This window comes from Fundulus heteroclitus, chromosome 2, assembly GCF_011125445.2.
Source record: "Fundulus heteroclitus isolate FHET01 chromosome 2, MU-UCD_Fhet_4.1, whole genome shotgun sequence".
NCBI lineage: Eukaryota > Metazoa > Chordata > Actinopteri > Cyprinodontiformes > Fundulidae > Fundulus > Fundulus heteroclitus.
Window position 1 is genome coordinate 17,425,617 of NC_046362.1, and position 22,616 is coordinate 17,448,232.

General features: G+C 38.7%; 2 protein-coding genes across 5 annotated transcripts in view; one reads left to right on the forward strand and one right to left on the reverse strand.

Annotated features, from left to right (window-relative positions):
* Positions 1-4,597: 4,597 nt before the first annotated feature.
* On the reverse strand, positions 4,598-6,555 carry c2cd4a (C2 calcium dependent domain containing 4A). Its single transcript, XM_012871417.3, has 2 exons — positions 6,453-6,555; positions 4,598-6,356 (listed from the first exon to the last, which is right to left on the reverse strand). Exon 2 carries the CDS (start codon positions 6,327-6,329, stop codon positions 4,980-4,982), a length of 1,350 nt encoding a protein of 449 aa, XP_012726871.1. The 5' UTR covers positions 6,330-6,356; positions 6,453-6,555; the 3' UTR covers positions 4,598-4,979.
* A 6,585-nt stretch (positions 6,556-13,140) lies between these two features.
* Positions 13,141-22,616, forward strand: part of tln2b (talin 2b) — a 144,650-nt gene continuing 135,174 nt past the window's right edge. For all 4 annotated transcript variants that reach the window (XM_012871470.3, XM_021320955.2, XM_021320956.2 and 1 more), the window contains exon 1: positions 13,141-13,288. The gene's annotated coding sequence lies outside the window, so the exon portion shown is untranslated. The remainder of the gene's footprint in view (positions 13,289-22,616) is intronic.

Below are 22,616 nucleotides of genomic sequence, written 5' to 3' on the forward strand. Positions count from 1 at the left end.
AAATATTTAAATTTGATGTTTTAATGTTTGTGATGAGTTGTTTTTCTAACCCTAACCGCCCTAGCACTCTGACAGCTTCAAGTAGAGTAAGCCTCGGCACTTCTGCAAGGTTGAATGAGTCTAAGCACCTTTGTTCTGTTTATATAAGTCTCATCTGATGTGAGGAAGTCCACGCTACAGAATGTTTGGTTGTTATGCACTAAACATGTCACGCTTGGGCTCCACGTAGTGCCTGAGGTGATTGAGTGGCTGGTGTAAAGCAGGCCAGGTACACAGGCTAAGTGATGACTCTGCTACGTGCAGAAGCACCACAGTCTGTTCTTCTCATTGAGGTAAACAGGGAATGTCTGCACAAAAAATATGTTAGGCTGTAAGAGCAGGTAAATTCTATATATCTACTTTTAGCAGGTGAAGAACCTTCACATTGAAAGATAGATTTGATTAATTAATTGTATTTATTCTAATGAGATAATTGAAATGATTGTCCAAGTATTTTTTTAAAAACAACATATAAAAATCAATCTAATTCATTTCATCATGACTTACATCATATCATTGGCAGTGTTTGTTTTCTTGGCTGATTGTTTTTGCTTCTGTCTGATCTGGTTTCAGCGTACCTATTTTTCCAACAGTTTTGATGGACTTAAAATAAAATTAGATTGCCTCCTCATTACTCACGCAGATCATGTACTTAGAACCACTTTAGTTTGAATAGAGGGGCCATAAAACAGTGACGCAGTGTACCTGGAACAACAATGAGGTGGAGCTCCACCATTGACATCATGGAATATTTTATTCTCCCTTAACCAAATAATCACATTAATGTCTTACGTTGTAAAAATTTGAACATTAAGTACATCAAGCATCAAATCTAAATAACTTAAAATTGTTTTAATTGTTTTAATTGCGAGCCATGTGCAGGGCCTTTTAAAAGTACTAATATCCCTCGACCTTCTGCAGATTTTGTTATATTAAAACCACAAACTTTGGAACATTTTGAGGGACTTCATGAGATAGAGCAACACAAAGAAGTAAATGTTTGTGAAATTAAAGGAAAGTGACAATTGTGAAGAAATTTTCTTTACAAATAAAAATCTGAAAAGTGTTATTTTTGTTATTTATTTCCTGTTTTTTATTTCCTGTCTTGTTTTTTATTTACTGTAGCTCTATCCATCTTCCCATTGTCTCAATACTTCCCTTTACCTGCTGGGGAAAATTGCCACTCTTCTATCGAGGCCAGACTTGTGAAATACATGACTAACACCTGTCCAGTTACATGATTTTCCTACTTGAGCAATAGATCTTCATGGCTCTACCAAAGTTAAGGTCTCTATATCAGGCCTGTCAGATTGGGAGGCATGCCATGCCTTTACAAATTTGTATTTGTGTCATATTTGTTTTATTTTTGGACTTGTTCCCTAATAAATTTCTGAGGCCTTGGTTATTACTGAATAATTGCACACATATGTGATACTTTCGAGCCCTTCTTTTGTTAATTATGATTATTTTGGCTTGTCAGTCCTAAAAATAAAAGGACAATCATGCAAAACAGACACAAGAGAAGCATCAAGCTAACCATAATGTGTGAGTAATAATAATAAACATAATAATAATAACAACTACAATAATAATAATAATAATAATTATTATTATTATTATTATTATTATTATTATTATTATTATTATTGTTATTATTATTATTATTATTATTATTATTATTATTATTATTATTATTATTATTATTATTATCAGCTGGAATAAGATTTGTTTTATTCTAGAATTGATTGTGTTATTTTAAAATTAAATAACTTTAGCTGCATCATTTCAACAAGTACTATTGTTGTTGTTATCTGGGCTTAGTAACAAAGCTGTTGTGCTTTGTTTAAAAAAAAAAAAAGTAATCAAAGCATGACTGTGATTTGCGTTGTGTTGTTGCATGTTCAAAAGTATCTGGAACAAAATAGGAACCTGACAAAACAGAAAACAAGATAAGGGACCAGGTTTAAACAAACCGTTTCACACGGGAAGCTGATAAATGGAAAGTGGAGAAGGAGGCAGCGTATCGTTCTATGAAAATATTACTGTTTCATTACAAGAACCTATTCATCCTATTAGTTATGATCCAAGTTTGGAGTGGAATGTTTTCGCTATATTGAGGCATGTTTTTAGGTTCTAAATATAGTTGTTGTCCAGTCTAATGTGTGTTGTAAATGTGCATTAGATGGGCAAAGTGTACAAGTGTAGAGCAACTGTAACCAGGCAACTGTTTTAGGACACTTGAGATAAAGCAGCCATACTACCCCAGTTCAGTTTTTACATTTCATGGAGAACAAGTTGTGAGGAGACAGAAGTTTCCCCCAAAATAATGTTGACAGCATTCAATAAAGGAATTCCAAATTCACTTAAAAATGGTCCTAAAGTTGAAAGGATGATTTTAAATGCACACAAACAAAAACTGTAAACAACAAATTATGAAACATACCAACTGAAGTTAAAATTGTATGGCATCAATGATATGATCTACTTCGCCATGAAAAGGTTTTTTACACCCTAGTAACCTTTTCACATTTTGACACATTAAAACCCCAATTGTCAGTTTATATCGTTAGGATTTTATTTCACAAACTAACAAAAAATAATACATACATTAAAAGTGGAAGGGAAAAATACACAGTTTCCTACATTTGTATGCATAAAAATCCCTGAGTTGTACATATGTATTCAACCTCTTGATTCAAAGCCACTTTTCACAGACATTACAGTTATAGTCTTTTGCTATGTTTTTTTTTTTTGTTTGTTTTATACTGTAACCAGATTTGCACATCATAAGATGTAAATTTTTGTGCAGTATTCTTTACAAAATAGCTCGAACTCAGTCCCATCATGAACAGAATTTTCAAGTCTTGCCCAAGATTGGATTTAGCCCAGGACTTTGACAGGGATATCCTCTCTGAACCATCCAACCAGCCCATTGAGGCAAATATTGCGTGTTAAGGGTCATCCCAGTCTTCTGGATCCTCTAATATTTTTCTTCCTGGTTTTCTCTGTATGTAGATCCCTCCATCCATTTTCCCGTCAACTCCACCACCAGCTTCCCTGTCGCTCCTGGAAAAAAAGTGAAGTGCCAACAACATGATGTTGCAACCACCATGTTTGACCGTGGGGATAATATGTTTAGTATTATTTTCTCAGTGACATAAAGTGTTTTGAATGTTGGCCAGATAGTAAAATTTGGGTCTCGTCTGACAAAAGCAGCAGAGTACAGGGAGCTGAATATTAATGCAAACCCCACCTTTATATATTATTTTTAAAAAGTTTTTTGTGTAAAAATTTTCTTTCAAATTTAGTGTACTACTTATATAGTACATAGTTTTGTAGTACACAATTCTGTAAAATCTTATTACAATATATGAAGCTTATGGTTGTAATAAGTCACAATGGGAAAAAAGTTTATGGGGTGTGAATACTTTTGTGAGACGCTACATGTTGGAACCTTGAGTCTTCCAACCTTTGTAAGTCTTTTCACACTTTACCCATTAACTCTCATTTTATATAGTCTTCAAATCACAGACAAGTACAACCACTGATTATGTTTTTGTTTCTTTTTGTTTGTGTACATTAGCCCTATTTTTAATTTGTGTCCATTTTAGAGCAAACAAAAATGCATACTTGGTCACAGCAACATGGATAGGAGACAAAAAGGGCTCTATTCCTTGTAAATTTTCTGTTAAATATCTCTTCAAATGTTGCCCGTGGTTGGCTAGATAGAAAGGGGTTCAAGTCATAAACTTTCATTTATTAAAGGCTGTTTCACAGTGAGCACAGTGCACAAAAGTGTTGAGCACCATAAATCACCTTCCCAGATCTGAATAATATCCACCAATTAAAATGCAATGTGTAAACATGTGTTGGAGGTTTCTTCGAGCTAAAATGTTTTGAAACGCTGGTATCACAAAACACAAAATCCCTATTTCACTTGAAGAACAGAGAGAAGTGCCGACCTTTGTGACAAAGAATCAATGGATAAGAATGAATATGTATCATGACTGATGTCGAAAATGTCCTATTCACAAAATTAATTTAATCTAAAATTAATATATATTAATATATATATATATATATATATATATATATATATATATATATATATATATATATATATTTCTTCTATTTTCTTTTTTTTTTTTTTTTTTGAGCCATGAGAAACCTTTGTTTTCTTTAACTAGCCGGTGCAGTCTGATCTTTATCAATGAAAGCACTGCTGCAAGATATTCTCGTATCATGTGGATGACGTGTTGCCCTGTCGAGTGTGGCAGGAAAATATGCAACAGATAAAGGTATCCTGTTTTTAGTATGTGGATTTAATTAGTTAGACTGTGGGAATCACTTTATCCTTTAGAAAATGAATACTGAATATGACTGGAATTAGTATCTTATTTAGTTTAAGGCAAAATATTGCAGAAGATTGATCACCAGAAGTTATGTTGTACAGTTTATGAAATTGAATTAGATTCAAACCCTATTGCTGAAGGGTTAAAAAAAACTATACATAGTCAATAATGATGAAATGAAAAACAACCAAGCAAGGTTTCTGGTTCCTTGTGATATTTTAATCATTTGAAAGGTCAGGAAGTAAACAACAGGCTTAGAGGAAATATGAGATGGTTGCTCTGTGACTAAACAAGCTGCTGATGCATCCTCATTAACAAACCATCCACTCAACATTTGTTAAATATTTCACTTTAATCCAGAGAGGCAACATTTCCTCAGTGCTCTAATTTCCTTCTTATTATTTAGAACGATTTATGATAAAAAAAAGTCACTATATAATAAAATTGTGTTATGTTCTAGTCTGAGACAGATTCAAGACAGAGCTCCTTAGTGCTTTCCATAATTTAATAAATACAAAACTAATGTAATACAAAAATTTAAATAAATATCTCCAAATCAGCGGTACACTTTTACATAGGCGGTTAAATCTACATTGTAACAATACTTGAAAGAGGGAGATCACAGTCACCTAGGAGATAGTCTCTTTTCAGAGTGCACATTTTGTTCACCACTTTAAAGCGAAGCGATCTCTGGCTGAGCTCTTCCTCTGAGATACCATCAAAGAAGAAATCTTCATTGAATATCGGATTGCGGCTCTTTCTGATGACCGTGCTGCGCTGCTTCTGGAGCTTCCCGGGGACCAGTGAGAGGCTGACGCTGCAGTTGATAATCTTTGGGTCAACGGAGAGAGGATAAAGGCCCTCAGCGCTGATCAGCCGCACCCACAGTCTCTGGTTATCTGGACAGTACTCTGCTGACAGTCTGAGACTGCCGTCTTTTCCTACAGGCACCATTCTCTCCTTCATGACCCTCTCTCTGTGCAACGTCAAGTCCATGGGGAAAATGTTTGGTGGCGCCAGGCTGTAGTTATTGGGCAGGCCTTCGGCTAACCCTTCTGAGGCCCTCCTCATGATATTTGGACTGTTGTCTGTGGAGCTGCCCTCATCTGTGGACAGGGAATTGTTTCTGGACACCATTGCTTTTCTTATGTTCCTTGAAAGCAGCAGTTCATGGCTCAGTGCTTTGAAAAGGGAAGACTTGGCTGGGCACCTGGACAGCAGGGGGGAGCTGAAAGGTGAGGACTCAGTGGAAGAAGTCGTGTCGCTGTCCAGAGGGGCCTGCCAGTTCATGGTGCAGCTCCTGGGGGAGAGCCTGGAGGTCAGGCTGTTCAAGCTGAATGAAGAGGGGCAGGAGGATGGCGGGGCGGAGTGGGAGAACTTAGAGCAGGTACCGGAACGACTCCTGGGCAGTAGCAGAGGAGAGGAGCCCGGATCGGAATGGAAAATCGACTCCTTTCTCCTGGTGTGGGGGCTCTCTAACAAGGTGCAAAAGCCATAGCTGGTCTGAGCTTTGGCAAGGTGTGGAAGGGACAGAGCGGCCTGGCTCTGAGGGTCGGCGTTAGTTGTCTCCTCGTCACTGCAGCCGTCACAGGGGCTCTCATCCACACTCTCTACCTGAATAATGTGAGGATTTAGCGGTGCCTCGTAAAATGTCACTTCGGCCTCTGGTTTAGCCCTCTCACAGGGAGGCGCCTTGATAGCACGAGCTGTTCCCTTTTGCTCTGAGCTCTTCATCTCCTGCAGGGAGAAAATTGTTGGTGGGATGCAGAACTCTGGGATGTTGTCGGGGGTGATGATGTTGGGACAGTGAGAAATCCTTTTGGATTTGTCACTCTTTTCTCCCAACATGATGTCAGTGATTTTAAAGCTGAGCTCTGCTGACGGCATTGGCAGGTTGGATCGCTCTACTGATGTGCGAATCTTCTCTACCACCCACATGGGTCCTCCGGTGGAAGGCAGCAAACTCTGCAAATATCAGAATTTATACTTTAGTTTGCTGCTCTCGAACTAGATCAAAAACAGTTGTTATTGTAAAACAGACTCAATTAAAGGTTGTCCTACCTTATATTCTGAGGATCAAAAAGGTTGCTCCAAATTTATAGATGAGAGTAAGAAGTTCTCCGTACAGCAGATGGAGGGTCAGCAGTTCTGTCGGCTTGACGCACGGGGATGGTTTAAATGAAGCAGGGTACCAATAAATCTAACACACACCCCCTTGGTTGCTGAACCAGGATCCTCCCACTTTCCTTTTACTGCCGCTGGTTCCCATGGAAATATCCAAATGGCAACAGAGCTCATAGCCCCTTGTAGTAGATACTGTGCTGCTCAGACTGATACGCCCTGAAAGGGCACTGACCACTGTTTACACAAATGACGGATTTCCAACTCATGTGTAACTTTTTCCATTGCTTAAACACTGCCTCTTTTTGTGAAGTTTGACAAAGTCGTCTGATCAGATAACAGTTTGGAACAGATTTGAAAAACACTCCACAAATGATATTAAGTAGGAAATACAAATCTGCAATTGTGTGAGTATAAAGTATACTTATATTTGTTTGGGTTTTATTAAGTGAAAAAACCCAAACACACACACACACACACACACACACACACACACACACACACACACACACACACACATTTAAGCCATTTTTAAGCCTGGATCATTACATCAACAATAAACCAGATGTTTTTATTTTATTTTAATATTTATTTTTTATTTTTTAGTATTCTGTGTTTCCATTATAAACACATTGTAATCACCCATCTCTCAGCCTTAGAAAACTTAAAAGCACATTTTATGGAAGTGACAAATAGGTGTTGGCTTCCACACAACGATGGAATAGTGTATATAAATAAATGTAACAGCATGTGTGATTGGAACAATTAATGATCTGCCAGGTATACATAGAGCTAATTAGATTATTGTGAGTCGCAGTAAATTTAGGAAACATTTTGCTGCTTATACAAACGCAGGAATATTCAGTCTAAGCATTAAGTATATTAGTCTCATATTTATGTTTTAGTCTTCAACTTGTAAGTGACTTGATTGCAACATTTTTGGAGTATGTCATTTGCTCACACATATCATAGTAGTAGTAGTAGTAAGAACTAGAGAAACAGTTGGTTTGAATGTCTTTTAAGCAGATGTTTCATTTTGCAAATAGATATAGAAACCACAGGAGAAAATAAAATAATCAATTTTTATGGTTAACATTTTTTCTTTAGATGTCCGGGTTTAACTGAAAGTATGTCAATGCTGCCCTCTTGTGGTGAGAGAAGAAGCAAATTTATGGGATAATGATTGCTGTAACGCAGAGATGTCCAGGCTAATTGCTGACATTGACAAAAGTCCAATTTTAGCTCGATATCTAAATGTTTTACACTTGTAAAGTATCTCTGGCAAATCAGTCATCAAGTTTGTCCCAGTGCTTGTTGTGTACATACAGTACACACAGTCGTGCAGTGTTTTGTATCACAAATAAAAATCTATCTCTATAGAGGACTTTTTATGCTCACACATGGCAAGACAAGGATGACCTGGGCCCTAGGACTGGTTTAAGTGCCTTTTTGTTCTGTAAAGATCTAGAAAAGTCAGCGGTAAAAGCTCCACACTGCAAAGCACAAAGTTCAAGTGGAGTGTCTTGGTTGCCAGGTTTACCGACCACTAAAGGGCTGAAGTGATGTCAGGGGCACCAATGTACCAGGAAGGCGTCCTAAATGGGGTACTTCTCAGAAATGTTTTCCCATTTGACCACATCTCATCAGCAATTCAGGCGTACTCTGCAACTTTCTTTAGAAGCCTGGAGGCCATGTGATTATCAGTAAAGCAAATTTTAGAGATGCCATTTATTTGTTGCTATCCATTATTCATAACAGACACATAAATGTCAATTCCTAATACATCTCACTGCTTTCTGTTGTTATCAGCCAATCATATAGCGTTAAATAAAACTTACAGGGAGTTTAAAGAAAGTAGAGTATACCTTCTCTATCATAATATGTAATTATTAACCTTTGAGCAGTTTAGTTTTCCTTCTTAAACACACAAACCCCCCCACCTCCCAATCCCATATCCCACCCCCTGTGGGTCCATCCTGGGTGTAAGTACTGTCAGATCTCCTTCAGGGGGCAGTATGTGATCAACAAACAGCAACACTGTGACGCTTACAGAGCTGGATGTAAATTTGATTAATAATTATAATACAAGTTACAATTATAATAATGTTTAGCCAGATGTGGAGAAGTCCAAATCTTACCAAACTCAAGCCATAAAGTACACATTTTCTGGATTTATGTAATATTGTATTCAATACAAAAACAGAAACAACATTAAAATACCCCAAAATCCTGGAAAAGATTAAGGATGCTGCTTTATGCATAGTACGTTCTTCCCAGATGGTATAATCAAGTTGTAAATAGTGTTATTGTTATAAGATGCGGACAAATTGCTCCACTTCTTAACACTACATTAGCCCCCACCTTCGGACCCCAACACCTGCAGGAGAAGCCCAGGAGCACTTTTATATCTAGACAGACAGACAGACAGACAGACAGACAGACAGACAGACAGACAGATAGATAGATAGATAGATAGATAGATAGATAGATAGATAGATAGATAGATAGATAGATAGATAGATAGATAGATAGATAGATAGATAGATAGATAGATAGATAGATAGATAGATAGATAGATAGATAGATAGATAGATAGATAGATATGCAACTCTCAATATGCAAAGGTCAATTTCGTTCAAAAAGGAGCCTATTTGCAAATAAAATAAGAGTAGTATAGAACAAATTTAAATTTTAAATTTTCATTTGAAAAATTAAAACAAATTCACAAATGTACCAGTTGTTACCATGTAAAACAATATTCAATGTTTGATACTAATGATCATAATTTGATCAGTACTTGTTTAGTCCTTTCTGCTGCTTAGGTCACCTTTATAAGTACAATGCATCTCAACAAATAACAACCTATTTACACTGGCTGCTTGCAAGAAAACAAAAACAATAAAACCTGGCTCCACTTTCCCAACATTTGCTGCTGTACGGTTAATTTTAAGGAATATATTGCGGGTCAGTGGAGTTGTCAGGAGGAAAAAGTGAGCGGGTGATAGATACACCAGAAGGAGGCTCCCCCTTCATCCCTTAACAATAAGTAGTTTTAAAGGAATTTCACAGAACCTAAAACAGAATTTGTACATGTACATAGTTTACAGTCAAAACAATATGTGCTCAATTCACGCTTACAACATAGGGTACTACATCATGTTCATTCATAGTTATTATTTCTCTTTAAAAATCAAGCTCATGACATCACAGTGCATTATCCACATTGATTTTCTTATTATGTAGTGTTTGTAACATGTTTTTTTTTTTTGCATCCGCTTAATTATTTCATATTCTTTGTGCTTAAACAAACTGCATTGCATTACAGCCACATTCTCACTAAAGCTTTTGTCATTCACACATCGTCTATCTTTATGTGTCAGAAAGCAATGTGAGTCTGAAATTCTGATGGAAAATTTGACTTGAAAATCTTTAGTGTTCCTCTCTGTTGAAATCTTAAGTTTTTATATTTTATTTTATTACCTTTATTGACAAAAATAATTTCACATAAATCTAAGACATCTGCTGTTGTTTCGGTTACAATTACCTGTATGACCGTCACAGGAAATACTTTGAAGTGACAGAAGGTGTTCACCACACACACTCACAACGTGTAAATATTAGCACCACTCTGCTCAGCGACTTCTTCACCAACAGACCCCGGGTGGTGAGGATAGAGATCTGCTCCACTGGTCCTCAACACTGGCACGCCACGGGGTTGTGTTCTCAGCCCTACTCTCTTCACTGTCTTCACACACAACTGCTCTGCTATTCACTCCACAAACTTGATTATAAAGTTTGTGGTGGGTCTTATATCTAACAATAGCCCCAATTCCACGTACTTGTATGTCTAAACCTGCTCCAAAGTTTGCTTCACAGAGTAAGAAGTTACAGCTTTATGAGATTTGTGCCTCAGCGATGGTGGGAGCGACGAGAATACGTTTATAGCGCAAAAGAGATTTTTAACCGCAGGGAAATAATTTGTATAGGTTTTGCGCTGTGGGATCTTTGGCCAATGGAGCAATGACTCCTCGGAGGTGGGCTGATGTGTCAGCAGGGAGAACTTTCCGTTTGACCCACTCCGTTCATAGTGGTCCTTCATATTAATGTTGTCTCTCTTGAGTTTTTCTGGACTTCCTTGGAGAAAATTCTTCTTACAAATAAAGTTGCCTTACCTTGGCTTGCCTGAGAAACTCAGGCTGCCCTTGAAAAAAAAAAGCTCCTGAAACACTTGCAAGCGGGTGGAGATGGGTGGTGGGCGGCCAAACCGAGCTGGTGGAACTGGGGCAAATGATGAGACCTACTACAGAGAGGAGATCCACAATCTCACATATTGATGCTCCAGCAATAACCTCATCTTGAACATTAGCAAGACCAAGGAGGTCATACTGAACAGCAGGAGATTTAGGAAGAACATGTGCCTCCCTGCATACATGAGGAGGTGGTGGAGCATATGGACAGCATAAAGTTCCTGGGCATTCACATTTCCTCTGACCTCTCCAGGACTGTTAATACCTCCCACCAGGTGAAGAAGGTCCAACAACCGCTATTCTTTCCCAGAACACTGAATACATTTCCATAGGGCTACAGTTGAAAGCATCTTGTGTCTCAGCATGACAGAGTGGTGTGGGAGCTGCACCGCACAGTAGAGGAAGGTCTGGCACTGGTGGTGAGGTCAGTGCAGGGGATTGTGGGATGGTGTCTACCAGATCTAGACATTGTTTATGCTACAGAAAAGGGCCATCCCGGCTCTGTTTGTCCTACTTCTATCGGGTAAACAATTCAGTAACATTACATCAAAAATTAATAGCCTTAATAACAGCTTATTTCCCAAAGCTGTGAGTCCTATTGTCACCCGCTGAAAATCAACAAACCAACAGCCCTAATCCATAGTCTATCACAGATTTCCAAACATGCTACTGGTTCCACAACTTCTTGATCCGATTAATAATTACACTGTTTCACATGCTAATGCCTATTTGCACAATTTTAGTTTCTCTGGGAGTGTTTGTTTAGACATCCATGCAAATTCCACAGCTCTTTAACTTGAAGAGTCCACTATTTGCACACTTTTCAACTTCTCAGGGAGTGTGCTGTCTGATATATTCATGCAGTTACACAGTCATTTACATTATCTGTAAAGTGGCTGCTGTCATTTTTTTGACTCGAAGATTGAAATGTATCAGATGCTAAGTGTCATGATTTGAGGTTGTCAAGGACCAACAGTGCAGGGTAGGCAGCACATAGCCATCATAAAGGTAAGTAACTTTAATGAACGGAACACACATGGCACTTCAGGCAAGGTTACAGACTAGATAAACCAACAGGTTAATGAGGTGTTACTGAGGATCCAGTTCAAGACTGAACAGAAACCAGGAACTTAAATATGCTGGGCAATAATCATCTGGATAAAAGACAGGTGCAAGATACTCAACAGAAATACATGCAGCGGGGCAGGCAACTAAGGTTCCCACCCCAGTTTCCTAGCTAGAAGGGCATGAAACTCAGGTAAACTGTACACAAAACAAACAATGGTTGCACAATCCAAAGAACCTAAGAAGATAATATAACTTAACACCTTAGGATTGTGACACTAACGACTATTTGCAGTTGTTTAGCTTCTCAATAAGTGTTGTTGATGCTTTGAATTATTTGAATATTTGACCCTGTCTTGTATGTGTCTGTGTGTTCTGTAAGAATCTGTGTCTCTCACCAAAATTTCATTATGGCTACATAATGACAATAAAGATTCATGATTCTTGAGTCAGGGTTTAGAAGAATGTGTGCCCATGGGAACCCCGTGTTTCTTTCACATTTGCCAGTTTCAAGACATTGGTAGGTAGAATTGCATCCACTTCCACATTGTCAACATGAAAATACAGCTTTACTGAAACTATTGTATTGGTAATTTCTGAACAGATTAATTATTAAACGTGTCATCATTTCAAGAAACGTATGTATTTATACAAAATTAACCAACATTCATACTATACAAATGCATTGCACTGTCACAGACTTTGCAAAATTTCCTTCTCCTATGGTGAAAGTGGGCAAGAGATTAAAATAGCCCAAATCATTAATTTTGCAGCAATTCCTTGAACTGAGCAGGCAGTATGAGGGATTGCATGCACTATGAGTGACTCAGATGTTGCAGACACAGTATTTAGATATAGAACAGGTTGTGATAATTTCACAGTGCTCAAATGACAAAGCGTGAACAATTTAAAATAAATATTAGCAAATGAGTTGTGGGCAATGGGCTTGGCCGTAGATGGGGCCCTAAGTCAAATTATGCCCAAGACCACATAAAACGTCAAGCAGGGTCTGCTGTTACTCTTCACACGCTGTTGAAAGGTGTTCAAATCCAGATCGCTTTCAAAATAAGGGACTTTGGTCATGTCATGTGGGCTTTTACGCGCGCACGGCAATGTTGAGGCGGATGATCTTATCTCCTGTAGCTCATCTGATTCTACAGCGTTCATAAATCCATCCTGATCCCACAACAACAAAAAAAAAAAAAGTATTTTAATCAGACACAGTTGGATGAGAGTGACGCCGCTTCCTTTCCTGCGTCGCACAGATATGTGTTTTTTTTTTTTTTTTCTTTTTTTAGCTCCCCCATCTCTCTCCACTGTACGATAAACGAGGAGGGGCTTGACGCCGTGTAGGAGGCAGGCAGGCAGGCAGGAGAGCCTTGCTGCTGCTGACCCGCTTGCGGTGCGTGTCGCCTCGCCTACATCCAAGCCAGCTCGCATGCTGTAGGGAGTGAGAGCCATCAGGTAAGGTTCATTTGGCTGTTTGTTTGTCTTCTTTCAATGTGCTTCGCCGCGTCCTCTTTAAACCTTGGCGTCCGTCTTTACGAAAGGTGCTCTTCCTCCCCAAAGAGGGCTCACTCACAGGGAGGCGGACCGCTCGGCGTTGGCTCAGCAGAAGCGCTGACAGCATTTCATTTTTAACAGCTTGCAGAAGCTTTTTTTTTTTTTTTTTTTTCTTGCAGTGAGATGTTTCCCCAACTCGTTCTGTTTTTTTGCATTCGATATCGGTCGATCCGTCTCATCCGACGCGTTCATGGGAAGCCTGACAAGTCCGTTTTTTTTTCTCTCCGCTAAATATGTGCCTGGCTGCTTTTTGACATTGACAGATAAGAGAGGTAAGAGGATGGATCTTTGATTAGACGACTTGTTTGTTAAATCTTTGGCGTTCAAATAGACTGAACGGGTCAGCAAAGCTACAAACTGGCCAGCCTCAGCATCCTTGCGCCTCTCTGCGTGGAGATGTGTCGTACAGTAACTCGGACTTGACCTGAATGTTATCTGGATCAGCTCAACATCAAAAGCTGACATTGACGTGTGTGAGATTAGTGGGTATGCATGATGTGACCCTGATCATTTGCTGTATAGACCAACCAAAAAATATGGACGGCACGTTAGGATTGTATGCTGGTTATAACATGATCGATTGTGGCAATGTGGTTCATAAGCATAAATAACTCTTTTGGATGACATTTCCATGTTTGCAGAGGTCAGAGAGCATACACCACTCATTTTCCCCCAAGATGCCAACCGGTAGGAAGGTTGTGTATGCTCTGATTAGAGGCCATCTCTCTTTACACAGATGCTCATGTGGTGTGAGGATGTGTTTCAGAGCTTTGATGTGTGCTGATTCCACACAGGTACAGGAGAGGAAATGGTATCTCCATTCCTCTGGGGGGGAAGAGGCCATGGCAGAAAAGGTTCCACACACACACACTGGCCACTTTGTTATACAGTAAATCAGCAGAATGCGCGGCTGCAACTCAATGCATTTATTATTCCAGGTGTGATGAAAATGACTTGCTGAAGTTCTAACTGAGCTCCATAATGAGGAAGAAAGGAGATTTAAGAGGCGTTGAAGGCTGGATGGTTTTTGTTGCTAGATGGGCTTGTTTCAGAGCTTCAGAAGCTGGCGATCTACTGGGATTTTCACCCACAACTGTCTCTCGGATTTACAGAAATTGGTCTGGAAACGAGGAGAAAATTAAAAAATGTTAAAATCCCTCGATGATGTTAGAAGTCAAAGGAGAATACGGGAGTTTAAAGATGATACAAATGCAACAGCTATAGTTCAAATAGACGACTCATTACAGCCAAAGAAAGCAGAACACCAGCTTTAGATGCACAAGATGTCAAACCTTGAACTACATTGACAACAGCATCAGCAGACCACACATAAGATAGGAAACTGAAGATCGACAGGAATGGATTACAAAAATGTCTCCTGGTTTGAAAAGTCTCAATTTCAACTGACATTCATTCAGAAGGTTGGGTCAAAATGTAGTGGAACCGGTTTTTAAATCATGGATTCATACAGCTTGTCTCAGCAGTTCAGACAGATGGTGGTGGTGTCATGGTGTGAGGGATCTTTTCTTTAGACACTTTGGGCCACGTGGTACCAAATGAACATTATTTATATGATGCCCGAGTGTTGTTGCTGAGCAAGTTTTTCTATTTAAGACCACAGCGTACCTCTGATGGTTGATTCTAGCAGGATAATGCAGCATATCACTCAAATCATCTAAAGCTGGTTTTGTAACATGACAATAAGTTCTCTGTATTCCAATGGTGTTTGCAGTCACCAAATCTCAAATCCAACGGAGTACCTTTGGGATGTTGTGCGATGGGAGCTTCACAAGCTGGCAGATGGGCAGCAACTGTGTGATGCTTTAATGTAAATACGGACCAAAACCTCTGTTTATCAACACCTTTTTCAATCTGTGCCACAAATGATTAAATCAGTAAAGCAAAAAAGGGATCCAACCCAGTATTTGGAAGCTATACCTAATAAAGTCGCTGGTGAGGGTATGCTACAAACCATCTTCATCTTAGAAGCTGAACAAAACCCATATTGTATTGAGCTGATTGACAAAGTCAGTGGTCTTGCACATCAGCTTTTTTACGTATCGCCATTAGGCCTGGTTACCAGCTTTACCAAGGTTTCCAAAAATGTGTTGTTTTCTGTTTAGACATTTAATCAGCCCCCTGAGAAAGTGTGTCTCTGTATTTTCTCTGGCTGTAAGAAGCAGAAAAACGCAGTGCTCCCCACCTCCCCAGCTGTTGCTGTACACTGACAGTCCACTCACTGAAAGAAGGTGGTTACACTATTGTATTGCTTTCTGCAAAGAAAATTCAGCTGTTCTGTATTTTCCGTCAAAAAATATCACAGATGGGTGGTACTAATGTAGGCGTGACACTTATAGAAGCACCGCCCATCCAAGTGTCTAAATTGAGCAGGTTTTCCCTATAACGGACAGGAAAAAACAAAATGCTGAATGATGCCACATGATAAGGTAATGCTACAAGATAACGCTACAATACTGATGTCTGAAAGTAACTTAAAAAGGTCACTAAAGTCCCTGTATCTGCAACAGTGAAGTAGTAAGCCTCAAATACATAATGCCATCTGTTTAAAGTGTAACTTACCCCAAAATCAACTTTTTTTGCAGATAAAGGGCCTGATTTTCAAAGGGTTTGTACATATTAAAACAGGTACAAAGGGATTAGTTTGTACAAAGCTGATCGTCAAACTATATAGGAGCAAAGCAATGTGCATTTCTAAAATGAGCAGAACAGTGAGAACAGACGTTTTTGCGCAAGTGCCTTCATGGATGGGCAAATCACATGCTAATAACCAAGCCGTGCAAATTTATGGGCGGGAATATGCAAATGTAAAGACGTAATAACCGAAAAGTGATTTTCCAAAGCTTGAACTGAGAGTTGGGGCAGTTTTTGCCTATATTTAGTACCTCTGAAAGTCAGGTGCAAACTTGCATGCAAAAATGCCTGTGTACCTTGTGGCCAGAAAGGAGGCATTGGTATGACAGAAGAAGGACAGAGAGTCTCTCTGCATGTGAACATATCTGGGCTGTTAAAATAACAACAGTAGAATAATTTTAGTGAGGAAAGGAACATCTGCTAGATTTAGCGTCTTAGGGGGCATGCTGGCGGTGGTGGGGCGGGACCCCATATTAATCTTCATGCACTTAAACCGAGGTGAAAAATACCAAAACCTGATCCTAAACATTGTGGCATGCTTGTGAATAAACAAAGCTGAATATTAACTGAGAAGAGCCTGTAGTCTGTAAAGACCTTAAACCCTGGAAAGTTTTTAATCATGCTGGACTGACTGGAGTCACTGAAAAGAGGGGAGGGCGCTGCGCCAGACTGAAGCTTTCAATTCGATAAGAATATTTTAGGGATGCAGTAGTTGATCACTAAAACAAATATGTAAATTTACCAAAAAGTCAGACATTGTATTGAGCTGCTGTTGAATAAATTAGCATGTACCAGATCCTTGTATACACTGTGAAAAAGATCTGATAGGTATAAGGAAGCACACAGTACAAAACTAAAGATAAGCAATCATGAAAAAATAGTTTTAATGAAATGTACACACTTCTATAAAATATATTAACATATATGGTCCTTGTTTACGCTGTGAAAAAGACTTAAATGCCAGATCCATGATTGTTTTGAAACACATTTACTTTGCAAAGAATGAGTCTATTTTTCCCCTTAGAAGTAAAACTTATTTGTATCATCAGCAAATTGATAGGAGGAAACTAACATTTACATATTTCTCTAAACGAGGGATGAATTGTGATTGGTTTTTGCCATAATTAATAAAGTTAAAGTTCAGTCTGTCATAATGTAATTCATCACGTCTTTCTCTAAAGCAGAAATAACCACGTGCCTTTAAAAATTATCTGTATTTTTCTTAGTATTGGTATCGAGTTTGACATTTTTGTATCGTACGCTTTACAGGTTAAATGTAAGCATTTCGATCATGTTTTACATTTTTGTATAAATTCCCTGACACAGTTAAACTTCTTCATTTTAGGTCAAGATTATCATACCCTGAGAATCTTATACCAGCTCTCTTTACACAGACCTTTGTGCAGTGTGAGGAGGTATTTTAGAGCCTTAATGCGTGGTGATTTCATACACGTACACGGGAGTAAATGTTCTCTCCTTTACTCAGGGGTAAGGAAGCCATAGACTATGTTCTAAAAATATTGTAGCCAACCTACTTCATAAAATATATTGTGTTGGGGGTTGAGTCACCGAGGGACTACATGGTACTTGCACATCAGATTTTTATTTATTTATTTTTTGCATCAAAACTTAAGCAGTTGGTTGTTTTTCCACGTTACAAAAATCCAAGCAATCTTTTTTACTGTGCATCAGCTGAGCATTTTCACTGAGCGACTTTATTCGTCTTTTTTTATTTGCTCAAGCATAACCTTACCATGCACCAGGATTTAGACTGGAGAATGACTTGTTTTACTTAGAGATGCATCAGTCCAGTTTTTTTCTGATCCAATCCAATACCTATACCTGGGCTAAGCGTATCGGCCGATACCCCATACTAATCCGATACTACTGTTGAATGAATGAACCGTATACCTTGCCATGTGAGTGAAGTTATCAGGCTTGAAATGAACATTGTTGAAAAAAGTTCTGCATGTTCTTTAGCATGGTGCTTTTGGAGGTGCTTATTTAAGTTTGTGGTGTTGAATTTACCAGCCTTATCACCCCCTCACAACTTTGCACATTGCAGATGCTGCATGTTGCAGTTGGACTTGTTGGCGTCTAAAGTTCAGTGTTTCACCTTGAAAATTTGTCTTGGGGGGATTTCTTCCACTTAGCTTACCATTAATGTCACAGAATACAGCTTTATATGAGCAGCCATCTTCTGTCTCTCTTAACCTTTCTATTATTTATCCATCTTCTGTTTCTCTTTTTTTATGTTTCTCTCTATCGTGTAAATTTATACATGGTTATATTTTGAAGGCTACTTGTGTTTCTTCCTTCCTACTTCTTAATTGAATGAAAATCTCTTTAAAATCTAGATCTGCCATATAGTATTACAATATTTCAATAATATTTTTGAGCGATTTTGTTCAATGGTAGGGGAAACACTAGTTTAAAATGTTTCCAAATAGCAGACTTGGCTTGGTCAGGCACTTGCTCCATATTGCTTTGTGTTTGCTCATCGCTAGCTGCTTTGTGTGCTCTCTGTAACTGCTGTTGCAAACATAGAAGTGACTAGATTGGCGTAACTATATTGCTGTGTTAGATATTAATAAAAAAAAAAAGAAAGACTGGATCGGAATCCTGGATCGGCATCAATCATATATCTGCTCCAGCTAATGAATCAAAATCGGAGCAGATATATGATCCGGGTATTGGATCGGCGCATCTCTAGTTTTACCCGATTGAAATAATCAGAAATGCATGCTGCATCTGCAGCTGCTGTTCTGGATGGTGTTATATAGTACTAATGCTTAAGGCTTGGTTCAAACCCTTAGTACACATCCCAAAAATGCATGACCTAGTGGTACAGTAAGGTAATTGGAGTGCCAGATAACATCATCCACATACTCCCTGTTAGGTGGATGAGAATGAGTTCCTTTGTAGTAGGTTTAAAGCACCACTAACACAATATTTTTGTATTAAAAAAAATCTATATAAGTCTCTTTTCACATTTCACAGTACCAGCATATTTCTTGTTTTAATTTAAATGTGTCAGTAAAATAACAAACTGTTTCTTAAGTGCTGAGAAAAGCCTGCACAAACACGAACCATGCACTCTAAACATATCTGACAAAGGTGGTGTAAATATGAAGGCTAATCTTAGCAAATATTCAGGACTAACCTTGCCTGAAAGCTGAATTCTCGCAGTATTTGTGCATTCACAAACACACGAGAATCCATCTTGTACTGCTCCCGCTTCAACCGTTTTATATCGAGATAGTCTATGTTGTGTTATAATTATACTTTTATGTATTCCAGTAGATTATGTTTCAGCTGATTCTCATATTTATCTACATCGGTTTGTTAAATAATATGCCTGTGAGACATTTGGGATAAAGCTTTGATTAAGAGATGCCTATTTCTAATTACTTTCTGAAAAGAAAAACATACATATATCAGCATTCAGCCTAAAAATACCGAGATATTGTTTTTGCGATAACATTTATTAACTCCCTTGCTAGATAATACACCATCAAGCTAATAGCTTGCAGTTCAATGTCCCTATTTAGAGCATCTCTTTGATAGATCAGTGCCCAGAGTTACACCATCTAATAATCACAGACGCAGCCAGACCCCCTCCTTACTTCTTGCTGCTCTCGTTGGCTCTATCGGCCCGGTGCAAATGAAAACCGTCCATGTTTATGTGTCTTTATGTGTGTTTGGAGTTAGCGCGGTCAGTCAGTATGGATAATTAATTGCTCTCTCTGCCCCTCTGATACTGCGTTAGCGCTGCCAATTCATCCACTTTGTCCCTGATAAAGGTAAAAGTGTAAACTGCAAATATATTCTCATTGTATTTATACAGCATGTATGTGTTTTTGATGTGTTGCCACAGTACAGGAGGAAAACAAAGGATAGATGTTGTGTCCTGTTTTATAAGTTTTTCATGAAATGCCTGTCACACGTTAATGACATCATACAAACCAGTAAGTGTACAAAACTGAAAAGTTGGAAACTTTTTGTATAAGCTGTTGAAAGAAATCCCCAAATTTTACTTAGCGGTGAAAATTAAAACTAAGCTCTGTTTATACTGTACCCCGTCCTCACTCATTAAGGGTCACCGTAGGGGCCGTATTTGTCTGCTCATTTTATCTGTTGTGACAAAATAAGACTGTCGCAAGCCTTTGAAAATGTCTCTACTTTAACACCTTCTCTCAAACCGGATTCGTTGTCGATTATGCTGACGTGTCCAAAACAAATTGTTGCATCAGATGTACATGCTCTGAGGGTATTGCAACCTATAGAGAACTGTCCAACGCTCACGCTGTGTGCCTGAGTAATTGCTCCGTTTGTGTTCAGAGCAAGGAAAACCTTCCCTGCATTTCCATGCCGCCCCTATTTTCCTCTCAGCTGTTGCAGTTGCTCTGTCATAAAGAATACATCCCTGGTTGGAATTCCCCAGGAAATGTTCAGCTGGAGGGTGGGAAGAAAGGGCTCCGAGAGTCACTGGAGAGTGTGATTGTCGAGCAATATTTAATGCATGAGTGTGTAGGAGGTGGAAAGTAAAACAGACCCCATGCTGTCGCTGTGACCCAGCCTTTTTTAAAGGGAAATAGATCTATGTTTTTTTTTTTCCTCCCTCACTCTGTGCGATCGCAGCCTCTTTAGGTCTTGGCTTCCTTCCAATTCAGGGTCTATACAGCAAAGGGCAGATGTAAAAGCTGACGGCCTTCTTTACTCCTTTACAAGTGCTTGAATATTTCCCAACAGAACAAAATGACAGAGAAAGGCAGGCGGTCTAGTGTTGGCATACAGATAATTTGCAAGACTGCATCAAGTTAAGACCATAATTGTGTCTGAATGAATCAGCTAACAGGACTCCGAGTTGTTTGTCACTATACGCTGTTCACGCACTATGAACACCTTCAGTTGAACCATTCTAGCGGATGTAATAGGAAGCAGCAATTTACGCTTTTTTTTTCTTCCACGTTGACAAATTGCAAGCAGGTAAATTGGGTTTTACTTTGTTGCATTAAATGACACAAAAGTTATTTTTTAAACTTTTTTTTGGAAGAGTAATTCATTTATGAAGCTATGTATTGCTCTATGCATCCTTAATAACGGTGCGACTGTTGCTAATATATTGGTAATGTCACAATCTACACAGTTTTTGGTTGTTGTGCTGTTTTAGCATTTCAGTACCTTTTTGATTGTGTTATTCCTTGTTACGTATGTCAGTCTTTTCCTAGTTATCCTAGCTATTTTCCTTGAAATGAGGTTTTCCTCCGGTCGTCCTGTGTTTCATATATTTATCAGATCAGCCTTGTTTCAGATCCGTTCTGTAATGTATTTAGTTTATTCCCTGTGTCTAGTTATCCTCAGTTACATTTAGATTGTTTTCCTTCTTCCCCTGTTGCTCTCTCTCGCCCCCTGTTGTCACTAGCTCTCTCTCCTCAGTTTTTCTTCCAGCTCCTTCTCCACACCTGCCATCAATTAGTCAATCAACCCCTGCCATTGCTGCAACTCTCATCCTCCCAGTATTTAAGCTCCTCTTATTGCCCCATTTGCCGCTGGTTTCTACTGTTTGCATCACGTCACTTTGCCTGATCGATCCCTCGTTTGCTTCTCAGATCTACGTTTTTGTAGACACCTGCACCCTCCAGTGTTTTTGTTAGTTTGGATTTTCATTAAATTCACCCATAACCACTCCCAACCTCTGTCTCACTGCATTTGGGTCCTACAACAATCACTACAAAACATGGCAGGTAAAGGAAACTTTTAGAATATCTCCAGATTTTTTTTTACTTGCAGAATTGTAAGTAAGTATGAATCCATAAATGTTGTTACTGAATTCATTAACTAAAGAGAGAGACCAGTCAGATGGCAACTTTGAGATCCGATAAAACATGGCATCAGTTGCAGTGAGCTGTAGATCACAATATTAAAAGCAAATTATGACAGTGAAGGGCCCTTACTCTTGACCCAAGCCTCACAAACTAACATGGTGCATTTCGAGCATGTACCACACATGTTGGTTGAAGTAGCGTAATGCTGTTAGCCAGAATTGGGTCAATAAGGGCTGTGATGACATGTTCAGGCTCGGGTCATTAGCAGTAGCACAGCCTGTGGCACTTCTCATGAAGAGGTCGAGTGAGATACCAGTTTGAAGCCACAGACAACTGACTGCTCTCTGTTATGCATTGGATTTGCGGCAGTGAATAGGAAGCGCATGATCTGAGCCTTCAGAACCAGTTGTCCTCTTTATTTATTTATTTTTTTATTTATCTTCATTTAACCAGGAAGTCCGATTGAGATTAAAATCTGTTTTACGAAGGACCTGGCCGAGGCAGCAGTCATAAAAATAACATGGGAAAATAGACATATAATCATAAACATCACAATAACAATCAGACAATAAAAAGGCAATAAAATCAATAGAATTACAATTAAAATTGAGTGAACTCTCAACACAAACATTGACATTCTACCTATACTACTTCCTTGTTTAATATTCTTAAAATCCGTCATGGATGTGTTTGTAATTTAATATATTTTTAAAAGATTATTTCATTACCACTGTGCCTGATAGGAGAAT